At 38.3% G+C, this 17,639-nt stretch overlaps 1 protein-coding gene across 1 annotated transcript in view; it reads right to left on the bottom strand.

The window, feature by feature from the left end:
* Positions 1 to 815: 815 nt before the first annotated feature.
* The window catches only part of STT3B (STT3 oligosaccharyltransferase complex catalytic subunit B), a 51,195-nt gene continuing 34,371 nt past the window's right edge, over positions 816 to 17,639 (bottom strand). Inside the window, exons 6-16 of the mRNA XM_064704711.1 lie at positions 17,472 to 17,570; positions 15,797 to 15,943; positions 13,832 to 13,880; positions 11,988 to 12,142; positions 10,172 to 10,383; positions 9,894 to 10,081; positions 9,228 to 9,399; positions 6,715 to 6,888; positions 5,637 to 5,750; positions 4,425 to 4,637; positions 816 to 2,468 (exon numbers count right to left, since the gene is read on the bottom strand). Coding sequence (XP_064560781.1) covers positions 2,388 to 2,468; positions 4,425 to 4,637; positions 5,637 to 5,750; positions 6,715 to 6,888; positions 9,228 to 9,399; positions 9,894 to 10,081; positions 10,172 to 10,383; positions 11,988 to 12,142; positions 13,832 to 13,880; positions 15,797 to 15,943; positions 17,472 to 17,570 — 1,604 coding nt within the window. The 3' untranslated portion in view covers positions 816 to 2,387. The remainder of the gene's footprint in view (positions 2,469 to 4,424; positions 4,638 to 5,636; positions 5,751 to 6,714; positions 6,889 to 9,227; positions 9,400 to 9,893; positions 10,082 to 10,171; positions 10,384 to 11,987; positions 12,143 to 13,831; positions 13,881 to 15,796; positions 15,944 to 17,471; positions 17,571 to 17,639) is intronic.

The raw sequence follows: 17,639 nt of genomic DNA, 5'->3' as shown, positions 1-17,639 counted from the left end.
TTGCTTTTTCTAAATGGATACCTCAATGACTTGCAACTTTTTCATTTTAACTCCAGAACATTGGCAGAATCCTTGAAGTCATGTTAGATTTAGGAAAAAAGTAAAGCTCAGGTAAGTAGGAAGCAGCTTTAGGCCCAGGTTGGCTGGGATCCCTGCAGTTGGCTTATTTTTATTTCACATGCCTCAGATTCACTTGTTCCTGCTGTTAAAGAGAACACTGCTACCTAAGGCTGAAGACAGTCTGTCCAAATGTAAAGGTACAAATCTGGTACAAGTCTGTCCAAATGTAAAGGTACCTGAAGAGGGGAGGGCAGTCTTGTATTTCCTTTTTTGAAACAAGGCTGAGTTACTGCCTAGCCCCAGACTGACTGGCAGCCTCTGTCCTGCTGCCTTTCAGGTGATGTCCCAAATGTTAGATCCCTTATTTCTCACCATGGTCAGGATGCAGAGGGGCTTGGAAGCAGCACGACACTGGGAATCGTGCATCACATCATCACTCAGCCCTGCTGCTGGTGGGTGAGCAGCTGTAGCAGCTTGGGGAGCTCCAGATGCTGGAAGGAGTTGCTGCAATGTGTGGTTGGGAAGGCAGGCTGCTCTTCCCTGGAAATATGACAGCCACCTTCATTTCATCACAGCAGAGGCCCTGGATTTGGCTTAGTTTAAGCTGGAGGGAGTTAAGAAGATGCTGTGGCTTCACTACAGCAGCTTGGTGAAGGCAGGAGATTTGCAATATGAAATTCCAATGTCTTAATTTATGACTAGGACTATAAACAACATGTTACCAAGATAATCACAACAAAACTGACACAACAGCCTTAACACAAAACTTGAATTAACTTTATTTTCCCCTACAGTTGACAACTGGTCTGCATTGAGCTTTAAAGCAACAAAATAAAATGAAATCTCCAAACGACAGGGGCCAGAAATCCAGATTTAATTACCTTTGTGAAAATGTTGCAGCTGTAATATTGGTCTGTATAAACCACTGAAGTCAAAAATGAGTTCATAAATCAAAAAAATATTCTACACCTTGGAAAGAAGTCAGCAGTAACATTCTCACAGAACACTGTAAATTTACATTTTCTTCATGAAAGGTACATACTATTCTGCATTTTACATCAAGTTATTGATGCAAGATTTGTTTCTATAAAAAGTTACAACCTGTGGCAGGAAAACAAACTGCAAAAAAACCCTTTCATTTTAATTAAAGAAAAATTTCAAGTCTGTATAAAGTTTCCTTATGTCTGGAAAGTGAACACGTTCAGTCTCCATTTATATTTTAGTGCATTTAATCTGACAGTTTTCACCACTTTAAAAAAAAACCCAAACTGAACCAGTATAAAAGACAGACAAAGCAAATAGCACTAGAGCAGGAATTTCTTCAGTTGATTTAAGCACTCCAAATAAAATGCAGAGAAACAGATTTCCAGAAAAACTTCCACCCTCACCAGAAAGGCAGTGAGGGCTGAAGAGGTTTGCAAATCTTCTACCTTTGATAGCCACAGAAAAGGGGTTTGTATACCTGTCAACCTTCTTTTCCCCAGTAACCAGGCTATATTTGTTTTACCAATGTAAACATTCACCTAAAAGTTTAATTTCTGTTCTGAAGCACCAGCAGCTCCATGGTGCTCAGCTGTATGTTGTTATAGCATTCATTACTGTCGTTTCAGATCTTTCAGGAGGTTACAAATTTAGCCCTTGTATCTACAGTGTGCAAGATTTGCCTTGTCTACCTTGTGAAATGACAGTGTAAGGCAGCAATACTGCAATCCCGTGTTGAACAAAAGCAGCTTGTCCAATTCATCTGTCCTGTCACCTCTTGTGAAAACTGCAGCTTTGCTTCTTACACTCCAGCTCAAAACCAGCCTGCAGCAAGAGTAAAAGGACATTGAAAGAAACCACAGAAAAATAATCGTGGGAGTAACTTGTTTTGAAAGTTGATTTTGAGAGAGCTCTGCCATCTCTTTCTTGTTGAAAAAGAGTCATTTTCAGATGTCACCATTCCAGTTTTCATACTGCTGCTATTCAGCTGAACAGTGTTCTCCAGAAAAGATTGACAAGTAATGCATGTGCCAAGGACCAAATTACAGGGTTCTTTGGTAAAGTCAGTCCAAATTTTCAACAGATTTGAAGGATAATATGTACCAATAAAAAAAATGCTGCTAGACTTGGATAGCAGCTCTGTCTTGCTTCACATTACAAATCTAAAACAGCTGTTCTCAATAAGCCAATATTTTTAATCAGACATTGCCTGAAAATTTTGTACAATAATCTGGACCAATGATGGTTCTGTACCCTCATGTTGCTGTGAAACATGATTTGAGCTAAAGGCAAAGACTGGTTATCTCAAGGACAACTGCTTCGTATTAGCAATCAGAACAGTGTGTTTAAACTGTCTTCCTGTTGGGTCTCTTGCCTTTCTTTAAAATTAGTTTATTCTTAATGTAGCCACGCTTCCTTTTGGAGGTCTAAAAAGAAAAACAGAACAACAGGTATTAGTTAATGATTTATCTTGACCACGGTTTCATGATGTGCATTCAATGCCTGAGATTTAGACTGATTTTAAAGAGCTTAAATGCTAAACCCTCAACTAGGCATTTTCCAGTTATTATTTTTAATGTTGGATTGTTAATTCCTGCCTAACAGTTGCTTTTGCACAAGATGTGCTTTTGTAACCCTGTCTACTAGATCTGTAGCATTCTTTTTAAAGCATGTGCTGAGGCAGAATTAATAATTAACCAACATGATAAAATTCTAATATGCCCAAAGAGCAAAACTGACATAAGTCTTAGTTTTGCTTGGAAATACCTTCTTGCATCTTTTGCACTATTTTATCTTCTTAAAAGTTAGGTAGAAGTATTTGTTCAAAGCAGCATTTTTCAAAAGAAAAAAGCCTGAATAATCCCATTTTAGTCTTCTAAACTCTGCTGTTGGTCTGTAGATTGCTTAGTTAGCACTTCCTGCACATTCCTTTATCAGCCTGTTTTAGATTTTTTTTTAGGTAGTAATGAGGGGGATCCATTAATGTTGGTCAAAAGTAAAATTAACTTCAAATTTGTGTACACAGATTGTGGCAGGTGGAACTGTACATTCAACACACCTGCCAGGAGGCAGCTCCCAGCCTTGCTGCACTGTGCTGTGCTTACCAGCAGGGTCTATTATTATTTTAAAAAACTGCATTTAATCAACATGACACCAACAACATGTTTACAATAAAGTGGAATAGATACAAACTAATATGTAATATTCAGATAGACCAAATCTCTGAGGTTCAGCAATGTCATTCCTAACATGACAGGAGATGGACTGAATTTCCAGTTAGGAAGCAACTGCTGAAAATCTGTGGCTACTGAGGAGTCCTCACACTGTATTTAAAAAATCCTAGTTTGTATTTAAGAAATCCCATGCTCTCCCTGGTTCTCTGATTTCTTAAGGGGAAGTACAGTGTGTTTGTACTGCAGCCTTCAGAAACTGCATCAGCTTCTAGACAGAAAACTTACACATCTAAGGCTCAAGGGTCAGTGCATCTATCATAGATAAATACAGCCTTGCTTGTCATTAAAGATCAAAAGTTACAATGTTAAGTGTATGACAGGCATAATAAAGCTTATCATTTCAAGATATGTCTAGCAGCAGTGGCAACTCCCAAATGCTTTATTTTATGTACTTTCCATCAAATCACAGAGATAAGCATCTTTACATTTAACATTCTCTACTTGCAGAGAATGTTCTTTACTTGTATTTCCATGACACAGTTTAAGTCTACTGCCTATACCAGTTTGTTAGACAGGGCTCTGGAGCTCCTTTTGCAACATCTATTTGAATATACAGAAAACTGATGTTGTGAAGGAGAGGGCTGCTAACAGTCTCCCCAACTCCCCTGGGAACAGGCCTTTCTTAGCAGGCTGAAGGAGGGCAGCACAACAAACACTTTAAAACCGTGAAGATGACTTCAAGCAGTAAGCAGACAGACACTAAAGTTCCATCAACAAAAGTTTCATATTTAATTTATTTCATACAAAATTGCCATTTGTAAACTTCTAGGCATCACTACTTTCAAACAAAGTCAGAAAGCAACTTCCACATTTACTTAGTGAGCCATAGTTACTGAAACATGAATTGATGTACTTTAGAGATTATACTTCCAGTTACATGAAGACTTAAGAGTTGTAACAGCCAGTGACACACTCTATGTTGAGTCAGCATTCTGCCTAAAAAAAATCTAGCCTTGTGTCTTCACATGCTTTTAAGTTAAGCAGACAGTAAATTAACAATTATTACCAGCAGGCAGGTCTGATATTGGACACTAACATGAACAGTATCCATAACATTCTGGCTAGTGGAAATATATAATTCACCAGCTATGTGATTCACAGTTAAAAATAAACTCCTGACCCCTTTCAGTTACTTCACTGGGAACCCACCTTCTTTGACAAATACTTCTGTTTCGGTACAATGTTGGTTACTCTAGGTTTGTGATCCAGTGTCTCTCTGTTGTCTAGTTGTTTGACCTTGTATATTCTAACAAGCCAGTGCTCTGAGGTAAAGGCCTCCTCCAGATGTTTAAATTTAATGTCTTTGTTGCCTATCTCCGCATTGCGTGTACGGTCGAATCCTGGGGGTGTCCGAAAATCCAGCTATAAAAATTAAAGCTGCGTGTTAGTTTGAGACAAAACCCAGAACACCAATCACCGCAAACTGTGAAACTTCACACTGTAAAGCAATGTTTTCAGCTGGCCCGAGTCAAAGGGCAACACTTCTCTTGCACTGGTTACTCTACTACACAGAAAAACCTTTGAGATCCTAAGGGACAAATTCATTCTTACTCCTACAGCTGTCACAGGAGACAATACTTAATGTCTCAGCAAAGCCACCCTGTCTGCATTCAGAGATGAAACAACTCAACAGTCTGAGCTGCAGCAGCCTGTGGTGTTTTTTCACCAGGGCTGCTGCCTTTGTGCTCTTGCCTATACTGCAATTATTTGCACTTCCACAATTTTCCATATAATCCAGAAGTAGTTCACAATTATCAGTTAAATTTGGCCCCACTGTGTTACAAGTAAATCCATTGAAAAAGGATTCTTGTGCCAATACCTCGGAAGGGCCTCTGGTGGGGGCAACAAGGAAGGAAAAGGAAAGGAAAAAACCAAAGAGGTTTAGCTCCATCCATGTGTTTGGTGCTCCCAGAGGGGAGTGACAACTGCTGCCCTTACTCCACAGTGTAGTGTTGTTTTATGCACTGGTGTGACTTGGATGGAAATCATGTCGTTTCTGACACACTTCAAACAGCCAATAGCTCACTTGCATGTTGCTATTACAACAAACGACTCTAAAGCTCTCCACAATGTCACAGTTGATGCTTTAGTGAGCACACAGCACAGTGCAATCAAGATACCCATCTGGGGCAATATGAAGGACACCAAAAAATGAAGTACAAGTGTGGGTTAACAGCAGAAATGCTTTTTGCTGAAACAGCAGACCATGACTGGATGTATTTTAATTTGTAAAGCTCACTCAGTACAGATTCTGCTACTACAAGCAATGCTTAATTTAAAATTGAGCAATAGAAAATACGTCAAAATAATATTTGTTTTCTCACATTTCAGTTAAGATTCAGAAGAAGTTGTAGCACTAACCTGCATCTCTCCAAATCTGTAATAGGACATTTTATACATGAGGCAGTTCAGCAAAGTTGGAGAGCCTGCCTTGTCTACCCGGAATTCTCCCTGAGGGGTAAAGTAATCACTTTCCTTTAAAGAGAAAAGAAAACACAAAGAGTCAATGCAAACTCAAATCTTAAGGGATTTTCTCATTCCTTTCCCCACAGAAAGACACCTAAGAATCTCAACTGGCTATTACAGTTTAAAACTGATTTAAGGTAACCTTAAAATGAAAGAAATGGTGCTCATTAAAGGTGAAATAGTTGCAAACTACCTGCTTGTAAGCCAGACCCCAATGGATCAGTTTTCCTAAATCTGTAGTTTGTGCTGTTAGAAGTTTTGTCACATCACTGTAAGTGGCTCTGGAAAAGTTACCTCAAACTGTAAAATTTAGTTGGGCATCTATTCTTCAGAAAGGCAACGAACACTGTATTGTTAATACACGAGATCTGCAGGGTCACTATAAACTTCATATATTCTCCATGTTTAAACAAACAATTTCTGCCGTTTTCATCTCAGGTACAAGATGAAAGTGCGCACACGGGCTACTCCCTAAAGCCTGTGCTCAATATCTAGGAGTTTTTGTTAGGCTTAAGAAAATATTACTACAGACTTCTGCAATCTCAGAGGTGTTTGAACAGCTTAAACTCTACATAAGTCAATATTAACACTTTCACTTGTCTCCTGCTATTACAGAGTTTGAAGAAATTTGTAATGCTGTTTAAACAGTCTAAACATTCCTACTTTTTTCCTTGTGATGATGCACAGAGACATACCAGCAAGAATTACAGGAAAAATTCCTACTTTTAGTATTGTGCATAAACGTGAAAAGCTTTTGAGGCTACTGACCTTTCAGAATCCAAACCATTGAAAGAAACTGGGCTACAGGCCCCTGCACTCCTACTGTTCTAGAAAAACAACCCCAGCACATGTTTCAAATAAAATGGCAATTAAGTAGCAGAGATTTCCCTCCACTGTAGTAACCACTCCCAGACAAGTGATAACATAAATAAAAGGGTTTTTTTTAAAAAGAGAAAGTAGAGGTTCCACTTACCCGTATATCTTTGGGATGCTCCCCCTCTGCTATTCTCACCATCCACAAGAACTTATTAATATCATCACCAGAGTAGCCAATCACACCACCAAAAATAATCAACACATAATCCACATCCAGGCTTCTCATGATCTCATATGCTGCAGACTCATTTGATGACATTGCCTTTCCCACCTGTATAATTGCAAAAATATCTTAAATTTCTGCATAGTTGCCTATGGAACAGCTCCACAGATCAATACAGCCAGGCCAAAGCCCAGGAATCCTGTGCCACATGCTCTAGGATGGCCCTGCTTGAGCAGGGAGGTTGGACCAGTGACCCACTGCACTCCCTTCCAGCCTGTGGTCCTGTGATTCTCTAATGCCTGCTTGTCAACCAAAGGCAACATTTTCATTCTAGATAAAGAAAACCCACGGTGAATGTTTAGAACCACAAAAGCCAAGCCTAAACTGAAATATTTTCTCCTCTGTAAGAAGAGTGCTGCCTGTTGATAGGAGTGTTTTGAGTATGAAAAGTAGCAACAAGGGTTTTCCTTTTGTGGCACCTACATATTTTTCAAGTCATAACTGTATTACCAAAAACTTAAGTGTTACAGAAAATATCTAATTACAAATTATTTTCAAAGATTTAGACACAACCCAAAGTGTACAAATTATTTGAAATGTGATTTTTTTTTCCTTGAGCTCTGTCCATTAATGAAGCAGCCATTGTGCATTGCACCAAGTAGTACACAGGCACCCTCAGCACTGAATTCAAGGTAAATCTACACAGAGAAAATATCAGAATAAAACCTTTTAGAGCTGTATCCAGCACCTCTTGTATCCTGGTCACTTCTCACACTAAAAAGAATTTGGTCAGTAACTGGCATGCAGTTCAGCAGTTTTGTTTGCTCTTGAAGCTCTTGTCCTTAAGGCACAGTAAGGTATTGCTGTAGTCTAAGGGAGAAACTACAATATACATAATATTGCACATGACTTGGCAACATTCAGCTAAGAATGTAATTAGAGAGCACTAAGCTTAGGCAGCAAGCTGTCATAAGACCAAGAACCTCAGCTTCTTGGCCATTATCCTAATTAATGTGAGGTTATTTGCCAGATTTCCATCTCTGTGCAGGACAAAATCACCTGGACACATCTCCAGGGCATGCGTTGTTTACAGCACAAGTGCAGGTATTGGCCACAACACACATTTATTGCTTGGGTCCCCCTTTATGGAGTCTTCATGCCAAAATGGAACTTGACAATGCAGCACTCAAGAGAATTCTTTCCTGAAAGCCATTATGGGCAGTTGCTGCAATGTGTGTGCTTACTGTGCCTAGGCAACACAGATGACTTCCACAGTCTCTATTCACAGGATGCACCTTGTCCTGCAAGAAACTGTGAGTTTGGATGCAGTATCTGCATTTCTACCTCTTGTAGCAGAGGGAGGCACACAGATATATCAAAGCTGAGTGTCCATTAAAACACACCAATGCTGTCATTGTCAGGTCACCAACCAAATTAGAAGTGCCTCAGAGTACATGGCAATGCATGCTGACTGACATTAGACTGGTATTAACACCATTAGTACAATTTCTCAAGTTTGCTTCTAGCTGAATGGGAGTTTCCTGCCCTGTAAAAATTGTGGATGTGTCATCTCTCTTCCCCCAACACACATTTTTTGGGACTCTGCTCAAAGCACTTCTTCATTAATTTGTTGGCTTTGTACACTGCTTTTTGGCAGATCTGGTCCACAGCTGTACTCACTATTGACCCAAGACAGGAAGAATGCAAAAACTATCCTAATTATCCTAATTTCTTGAGCCCTTCCCCCATCCTGCCCTTGTAGCAAAACATTCTGGGAAGAAATGTGATTGATGAGGAGTCATTGCATGGCACAAGTTGCCCAAGGTGGTGCCCTGTAACCACAGGCAACACTAACACCCTGCCTTAGGCACATGTACAAAGGTTAAACTTACTCCTCAGAAGTGAAAGAAATTAAAGGTGCAGTCATTTTGTCTATCTGCAAATTTGAGAAGACAGAATTGCATTAAGTCTGCTACACTTCCACAGCTAGTCATAAATAATCACTTCCTGTGATTTCCCAGATGTCTGAAAATTTGTCAAATCCTGTGGTCAGTTTTCACGTGCCATTCAGAAATCCACTCAGCAGTGACACTGCTGAAATGCAAGGATCCTTACTTTGATAGCAGTGGTACCAGCTGTTACAGCATCAATCCCAAGGGGAATGGTTACCTTAGGTCATGTCTATCCTCCCCCAAACAAAAGAAAAAGTGAAGTGGAAGTGAAGTTTTGGAAGCTCCAAGTAAACAAAACAAAAACTTTAAAGCAAAATTGATCCCTATACTTGAGTTTTAACACATGAAAGAAATGTGTCTCTTCCACATTTGTGTTTCTGACTCCATACAATTTCTCCTTAATATCAATCACCCTAAGAGACATCTGCAATTTCATGTTGGACTGCAGTGTAAACATTTTGGTGTTTCTGCTCCCTAGAAAACTGCCACCCTTACCAAGGCGATGTGGCTGTTGTTCCAAGTGTTGTTATCAACCAGGGTTGTCCTGTTGGCCATTCCTGCTATCTGGTAGCCATAGTCCCACCACGACATCACTCTGGCGTGCTCGTCCGTGTTCTGCCTGAGCCAGTAATAGGCTTCTCTGAAGTCATCCAGGATGTTCCGAGTGCTGCAAAACAGTTCCTTTCATTTGCATCTGTACAGATACTGCCAACAAATCAACTGCCCCATGGTAAGTCTGGGCTCACAAATAAGGGTTTTCTAAGGAGCTCAGCTCCCTTTGAGGGATTTTGTCACCAGCAGTCATAAGTTTGAACTCTCTGACAGCTGAATGTCCAGAAGCTGAACTGCTCTGAAGACATGACTGCTTTTGAAGACATGACTAAATGCAGTCAAATATATACTCTTAAACAAGTTTTCCCAGTTCACTCCAAGGCTTTTTTAACCATCATTTTTATTGGCTTTGGGTAGGATTATTTTCATATATTTAATTAAATATTTCAAAAAAGTTGTATCTTTTTGAAAACTAGAGTATGAATAATTTATTGTTCTGGTCACAATTCCTTTCTATAATAAGGAGTGATTTTAAAAAGGCAAAGCAAATTGGTAATGCCATGGCAGTAAAAAAGGCTTTAATCACTTCAGACTGTAGACCTTACTTACCCATCATGGTTATAGGAGGCGAGAACCACGCTGGGGCTGGAGTACGCATTGCTGGTTACCCAGGTACAGTGAACAGCAAACATCATCAACAACATCAGCATCAGCATCGTCACAATGTTCTTGATATTGGGGCCCAGCCCTTCTTCTGTTTTTTCCTGCTCAGACACATGTTTCCTCACTTTGCCTGCCTAAACAAACACAAATGTACCTGTTATGGCAACTTCTATCATCCTTGACATTGGAAAACAAATTTTCTAACTCTTGCTTCCTCCCCTCACCTTATCATACAGGTTGCCAGGGTTCCTTTTGTCATCCTCATCACTGCTGTCTTCTATTGGTGGATTTTCCCTCTTCATATCATCACCCAAATAACGCTCAAAGACATTGGAGAAGGCAATTGCTGACAGCATACAGACCACTGGAGTCAGAGTGAGCATCAGGCGGACCATCACTCCAGCAAAGTAAACAGCGCTGATTGCATACAGAGCAACTGCAGGGAAACACAGCTAATGGTGACACTTGGAAAATAACACTCACTCTGACTGCACACGTACAAGCTCTCCATAAAACTGCTTCTGGAAGTGGGTTGAGCATCTGTGTGTATAAAGGCTTGAGTGTGCATCTTGCATTTCATTGCTTTTTAATGTACAGTCATACGGCTGAATTAACGTTTATCCCTCTGAAGCCTCAAACCCTTCCTGAGATTCATCTCCACAACTGTTAAGAATAACACAACCCCATTTTCAATATTCATTAGTAATGTGTCAGAAGATACATTATTAGTGAAATTTAATATTTACACCAACAATGCTACTGGAATAATAGGTAATTTCATTTGATTAAAAAAAATCAAACAGCTCTAGACCAAACAAGCTATTAGAACTGAAAAAGCAAAAGGAAGTGTTACAATTTCATGTAAATATTAAATTTTGATTTAAGTTAGAGGTATCTCTGGATGAATTGGGGGCTTGTCTACATTATAATTCTATACAGATGAATAACATGATATTGAGAGCCCTATTCTGAAGTAAGTATTCCTGAGCAGTATTACCTCCACTTTGTCTTCCACAAAATATAAACCAAGATTTTCAGAATACTACAAAACATTAAGAACACATTTATTAGAAACAAAAAAACCCCCAAACAATCCTGTATACACTCATAGGGAATATCCAATAATGAATTCCTTGCGGTAGACTCATCTGCTACAGTTTAACAATATCCTCTTGTGAAAGATTTGCCACAGAGATCAAGGGACACTGATTTATAAGATTACATCATGTAAATATCTTCTACATTGTGATGAGGCAGTATGGCTCTCCATCCTCACTCATAGGTCTCTTTAAGCTGTGTTAAATGGAAGGTGCAGCCTCCAGTAGAAGGCTGAAAGCAAGCTGATAAACATTCATTGTAAACATTCATACTGCCCACAAGTTTTAGGTTGCCTAAGAGGCATTTATATTAGCCTGGAGCCTCCTGTCCCTGTCAAAGTCCAAGACCTGACTGATCTTCACTCCTCCATATGGGTTACAAGCCTCACTCAAAATCAGAAGCTGGCTTTCACAATACAGTTTTGCATTAAAAAAAAAGAAAAAAAAAAGTTGTCACTGACATAGGGAGACCCCACACTTCCATTTTGGCTTGTGCCTTATCTAGCACTTCTTCCAAAGCAAGAGATTCTGTTCCTCAAAAGAACAGAAAACCTGGAAAGCAAGGGCATTTTGAATGATTTGTGATGGGATGAGTGCCAGATGTCCAAAGTAGGGACCCTGCCTTTGCACACTGTTCTCCTGGCTAACCTGTACTGTGGAACTGCATCCCACCAGAATGTGCAACTCCAGCTGCAGAACTGAACACATCAAATGACTGCATCCCACCTCCTGGAACTACACTCCATCACCTTTTCAGCAACCTCTGCACTTTTATAAACTGCTTTAAAGACTGCTGGGTGCAGACAACTCTTAATAATCACCTCTAAACACATCACTTTTAAACCATATTTTAGAACAAGCCACATATCACCTTTGAGCAAACAAAACCAAAGTAAAATGAAGGCAAACTTTTTCAAAATAATTTAAAAGTATTTTCTCTTACCAAAGACTCTTTCATCATTGATGTTTTTGATACAGAACCACAGCCCTGCTGGGAAAGTACACACGAGAATATGCAGATCAAAAAAGAAGGAAACCCATGTTGTAGGCTGATGCTCAGACACAGAGGCAATGATCGGGATGTGAATTTTCGCATACCTTTTTTAAAAAAAATTCAGTTCAAATTATTTTGAAAAGATAAAATTATTAAAACCTGTAAACATTAGGAATTCTGAAATTCATCTCAAAGGAAGCATTTCAATTTTAAATGGCAAGTGCCCTGATCAGCAGAAATCTGATGAAACTCTTATACCAAAGAAATCCCTAGGCCTTACTGGATCTAGGAAGCATTTGGTGTATATTATTTAAAACAACAATTATTTCCATACTAATTAAGACAATTAAAATTATAGATGTTTCATTTGTTCATGGCTAAATATGAGGCCAAATTCACCAAAATGGAAACACACAGCAATGGAAGCACCTTTACTACATTTTTGAATCATCAATCCTAGTAAATCTCCTAAATTTTCAACATTGTATTTCAAAACCTCTACACAGAATATCTTCATTTTCTTAGTAAAGAGAGAGTATTAAATACCAGATCAGTTACTGATGCACCCATATTCTTTCAGATACTGAAGAAAACAGGCCTTGTCTACACTTGGAAACACATGTCATCTAAACAACATGTCAAACACTCAGTGCAGACAAGGACAAAACTGTGCTCTATATTACAGACAACTATACATATGGACCTAATCTAGGGTGCTACCATGATTGAATGGTGAGGTATCAAACATATGTCCTTTTCTTCACTGAGATCTAGTTCTCGTTCAAAACTGTATTGTGTGTTTTAACACAATATGTTTTTCTAATGTAGACAAGCCCTCAAAAGTTTAATGCTCTGAATATACATATATTTTTATATATGTGTATACATATATATAGACAGGCAAAGAACAAAATCTATATATTGCTCAAGTAAATCTGAGGCTTCTTTACTAACATTTGTTCTACCACATTTATTATAGAGTTGGGACAGAGTCCTGTATGACGTGGATTTTGGAGCCTGAAAAAAAGTCTGAACTGCACAAAGTTTGAAGTTGCTCTATCCTTGCTTTAAATCTTAACAAAAATCTAGCAACTGAATTTCACTTTAAAATATTTATCTGAGAAAAATACTCTCCATTTTATTCCTTTTCTCTGGGCTGACCAAAGAATCCAACATAGTATTTTCAAAGGTTAACTAAAACAAAAGATTAACAAGATTTTTACCTGTGAAAACACACATTAATAAAACAATTGTTCAGAGTGGACATCTGTATATAAAAAACAGATGCATGAATGTAATATAGAGGCAACATGCAAGATCATATGTGCAACATTTTGGTGATTTTGTGCAATATTGCACAATGAAAATAGCCTAAGGCTCTTAGTAATTTTCAAATGTGTACTCAAGTGTTGGCACAGCTTGCAGTTATTTCATGCTGACATACATACTACAGCTTCATATAGAAAAAACATATATTACATATTCAAAGATTTGCAAAAAAGCAAGAATTTGCAGAGACAAATCAGTGAAGTGGTTGTAAAGACCATGAAATAGCTGCTATAAATACTTTCTTTAGAGAACTTGTTGCAGTGTGATGTCATAGCCTGTCTCAGTTATCCCGGTTCCTGCCCCAGGTGTGCCAATCACCACTCCTTTCCCCCTCCCTTGCCCCTGCTGAGTGCTCTTGATTCTCCTTGACTGAAATACTAAATGGATTTGGGAATGAGGAGAGGAAATGATTATTAGTTTTCAGTAAAATGCTACCAATATCCAAATCTTATATGCTTACTTACCCAGTGTCCCACAGTGAATAAAATCTGCCACTCCAAGGAGCAATATAACCTGAAAAAGGAGGAAGAAAAACCTTTTTGCTGCCTAGGTTTTAAAATGAAATAATTTTCCTACTCCCTCAAGTTATAACACAAACCCAAAGAAATTTTCACTGAACTTGTAATATATGTGAACCATACCTACTGCATTAGGCAGGCTATAAAATCCACCAACCATGAAGCAAACTGGTTTTAGAACACACTTACAGGATCACATTGTACTTGTTAAGGACAATCTGAGTATCAAGACACGCACACTTCCAAAAGTCAAAGCAATGCAATACTAAATATATCTCAAATAATATGACAGATAGCAAACTATACTCTATGAAGGAGTATGAGAAAAAGAAAACATAATTGATAAGAAAGTATTTCCTTTTTCTGAAATGTCAGAGCAGGAAACTGGGAGCACTCTATAGCCAAAAAACAAACACTAAATGAAATGCTGGTTTCCTTTTATTTCTCTCCTGGTGAATCTACTTGTAGCATGGAATATAAAAGCTGCTATTAGACATGCTGATAAGCTTTACATATTATTTGATAAAACAGGGCTTTTAGGTAAGTTGAATATGATAAGATGAAAAGAAACAGTATAATTATTAGATGAAAGATAAAAATTATTATTAAAAGTTTTAAGATGATTCTTAAATTTTTATTTCTGCTTTCTTTGCAATTGCTTCAGCTCCTCCTGAAGACAGACACAGACAAGGAGAAATAAGAGAAGGTTAAATCCTTTAATTATTACCCAAGTTTTTGTGTGTGACTCAGTAAGTCTTTCCTCTATCTTATATTCAAAATGAGTATAATCTGACTGAAAGGTTACTTCAGTATCTAATTTAGACATTCAAATATTGTGGTTAACTTTCTAATACAAGACATATTTTTCCCTTCAGTCTCCAGATGAAAAGATTGCTGCCAATCCACTATGTGCACATGAAGGAGCTGTCAGCACACAGGACACTACTGGTTATGATCTTCTCTGGATGCAGACAGCCTTCACCTGAGGGTGCTGGAAGAGTTGGCCAACATGAGCGCTACCCAGCATCTTCACCTGGGTGCCTGGGAACTGGCTACTGCTGCACCTCTAGGCAGGGCAGGAAGCTGCGTGTGGGAACCTAAGGGCAGGAAGCTGAGCTGCTGAAAAGCCATGGAACAGCTTCCTGAAATACACTGATAAATGTTTTCTTCATTGCTCATTAATAGCTGAAGAAGAATTGATAGGACAAACAGACCATTTGACTGGTTGAAAACTGGCTGTCCTGACAAGCTCAAGGTAGTACACAGTGGATTGGGGTCCAACCACTGGCTGACAGAAAGTAAAAATATCCCAGAGGCCAAAAGGAACTGTGCTAAATTGAAAAGAGTGGCTGATATGCCTTGTGGCAGGCAGGATTTCAGTCCAAAACCTGAAGCTCTTTCTTCCCCATGCTGGGCTAAAGGGTCCAGATGTGGGCACTCTCTTGTGCAAGAGGAGAATTAAGATAATCTAGAGAGGTCAGAGCGCTGTGAGGTGTCAGGAGCCCAGATCACACAGCCTGTCAGAACAAGGGGGAACAAGGCCTGCTCCAGCTGATGAAGCAGGGATACTGATCAGTGAATTTCAGAAGATGAAATCAACATTCCCAAGCACAGCAACTGAATACATATTTGGCTGCATGCTGAGATTAGAAGCCAATTTTTGTTTTGATATGCCAGTCTGAAAACTTTGCTAACTTATGCATGGAAAAGCAAATCAAACCACCATGTTTTAGAAGACTTTGAAACAAACAGAGATGCTAAAAATTCTTTTGGAACTGTGATATCATAAGTAACAAAAATAAAACTGCTACTAAATAGTCCAAAATGTTGAAACAACTACTTTAGGCTAAACCAAATGTTGATCATCTGGCTTACAAGCTGTGAAGGTAAATGAGTTTCACATTTATTTACCTGTGTATGTCAAATAGATGACACTCAGGAATACAGTACCAGCAGCTAGTGAGACGCCCAAGAAGAACAATGTCTGAAATTCTTGCTTTGTTAATCTGTCTCTCAGATACTGCAAAAATGCATAAGCCTGCAGCAGTGCAAAAACACCTATGGAAAGAGGAAAGTTCTTGTTTAAATGCTCAAAAGCAGTACACCTGTTAAAGCAACCAGCATATTTGCCAATATTTGAATTGGAAAAATAAACATAGGGTACACCCTGACATCTAGAAACTAGTATAACATCACTTTCTCACAAATAACCTTTAATACTTAACAGGCATGACACTTGCAAAACCAGAAGCTTCCAATGAGATAAAATATTCTAAAGGAGAGAATCTCCTGAAAAGCAGATTGCATTGATTGACAGCAATACAGGTTAACATACCTAGCTAGATGTGGTGAAAAATTAAGAGACAGACTTCAGGCAACACACAATGCTAATACAGAAATGTATGCAAACTAAGTTACTGAATAAAATGGGAGGAATTAATGAAAGAAAAAAGCCAAACCAAGTAAGTATTAAGTCAACTGAATTATATAAAGTTAGTGTTGAAACACCAGAATTCAATGGTGAAGCACCCAATATACTCAAAAAGGCTGTTCAGAGTTTAACATTAAACCCAGAACTTAGACATGGTATTTCAGTTATTATTCATTTCACGGTATATAGTCAGATCAATCCACTGATGAATCCTTTCAAAAGTGAAAATTCAATGCTGGCTGGCAGAGGAATAAAATAAAACAGAAGTGCATCATCTTTTTTCAAATTAACAAAGAATTCAAGGTACACAATGAAATTCACTAGGTCTGAGCTCATAGAGAAAGACAAAAATTCTATTCACTAAATAAATGTAAAAAATCTTCAGAATCTGAATATGGCTAGGTAATTAATTCTTTTTCCATGATATTCAGATTGTTGCAAGTCTCCATTTTGAAAGTATTTTTGTGTTAAATTTTAATGATGGTCCCATTACTGTCCCAAATACATTCTGGTAAGTGACTAAATGTAAAAAAAACCATTGGGGAATCTAACTGGACTCTATCACACAAACAGTGCATGCAGTTAAACTCACTGTTAGCAGAGGTTATTGCTGTCAAGAAATCAAGATGTCTGAGTGCCAACAACTATGGAAAAATCAACTTAAAGAAATCAAAAAAACTCCAAACAAGATTGAAAATGGTTATTTTAAAAATCACCCTCCTGATTAGTAATGTAATTTGTATTTAGCCTGCATTGAAAAATTACAGAAGATTATCAACTCTAAAACCAAATGGCTCAGTAAAAACTGTGTTACCAATGTTTCTATTGTACATTGGAATATTTCAGTTGTACAACGTGTGAAGGCAACATTGTATTGCAAACCAGCAGAGATTATCAATGTGTAAAGTAAGCGCTTGTCAGAATGCTAACAGATCCAGTCTTATGGAAGCATTTTACCTCCATTAGCTCACACAAAATGAGGATATTGTGTCAATTGGAAAGAAAACTTCTCAGAAGACACTAAATTGTACCTCTTTCTTTAACAATTTGTCTAGTTAGCTGATTTTTTTTTAATACAAGGAAATAAAGCTGCAAGTGTTTTGAGGTTTTCCTGTGCTAAGGAGGCGGTTGGATGCAGAAGCTTCATTTTCTTACCTGCAGCTGCCATGTGTTCACTTGTTCTAATTGGCTGAAATCCCACAAAAGGTATCTGCATCGATAATATTAACCCCACAATGTAGAAAGTGCTATATGCTAGGAGAGAAAAATGTGAGGAGAGGGAAGAGAAAGATGGGAACAGAATTAATACACGTTTGAAAAAGC

This window comes from Zonotrichia leucophrys, chromosome 2 (assembly GCF_028769735.1).
Source record: "Zonotrichia leucophrys gambelii isolate GWCS_2022_RI chromosome 2, RI_Zleu_2.0, whole genome shotgun sequence".
NCBI classification, from domain to species: Eukaryota; Metazoa; Chordata; class Aves; order Passeriformes; family Passerellidae; genus Zonotrichia; species Zonotrichia leucophrys.
The sequence above is the reverse complement of the archived record's forward strand: the minus strand, read 5'-3'. Positions and strand labels throughout refer to the sequence as shown.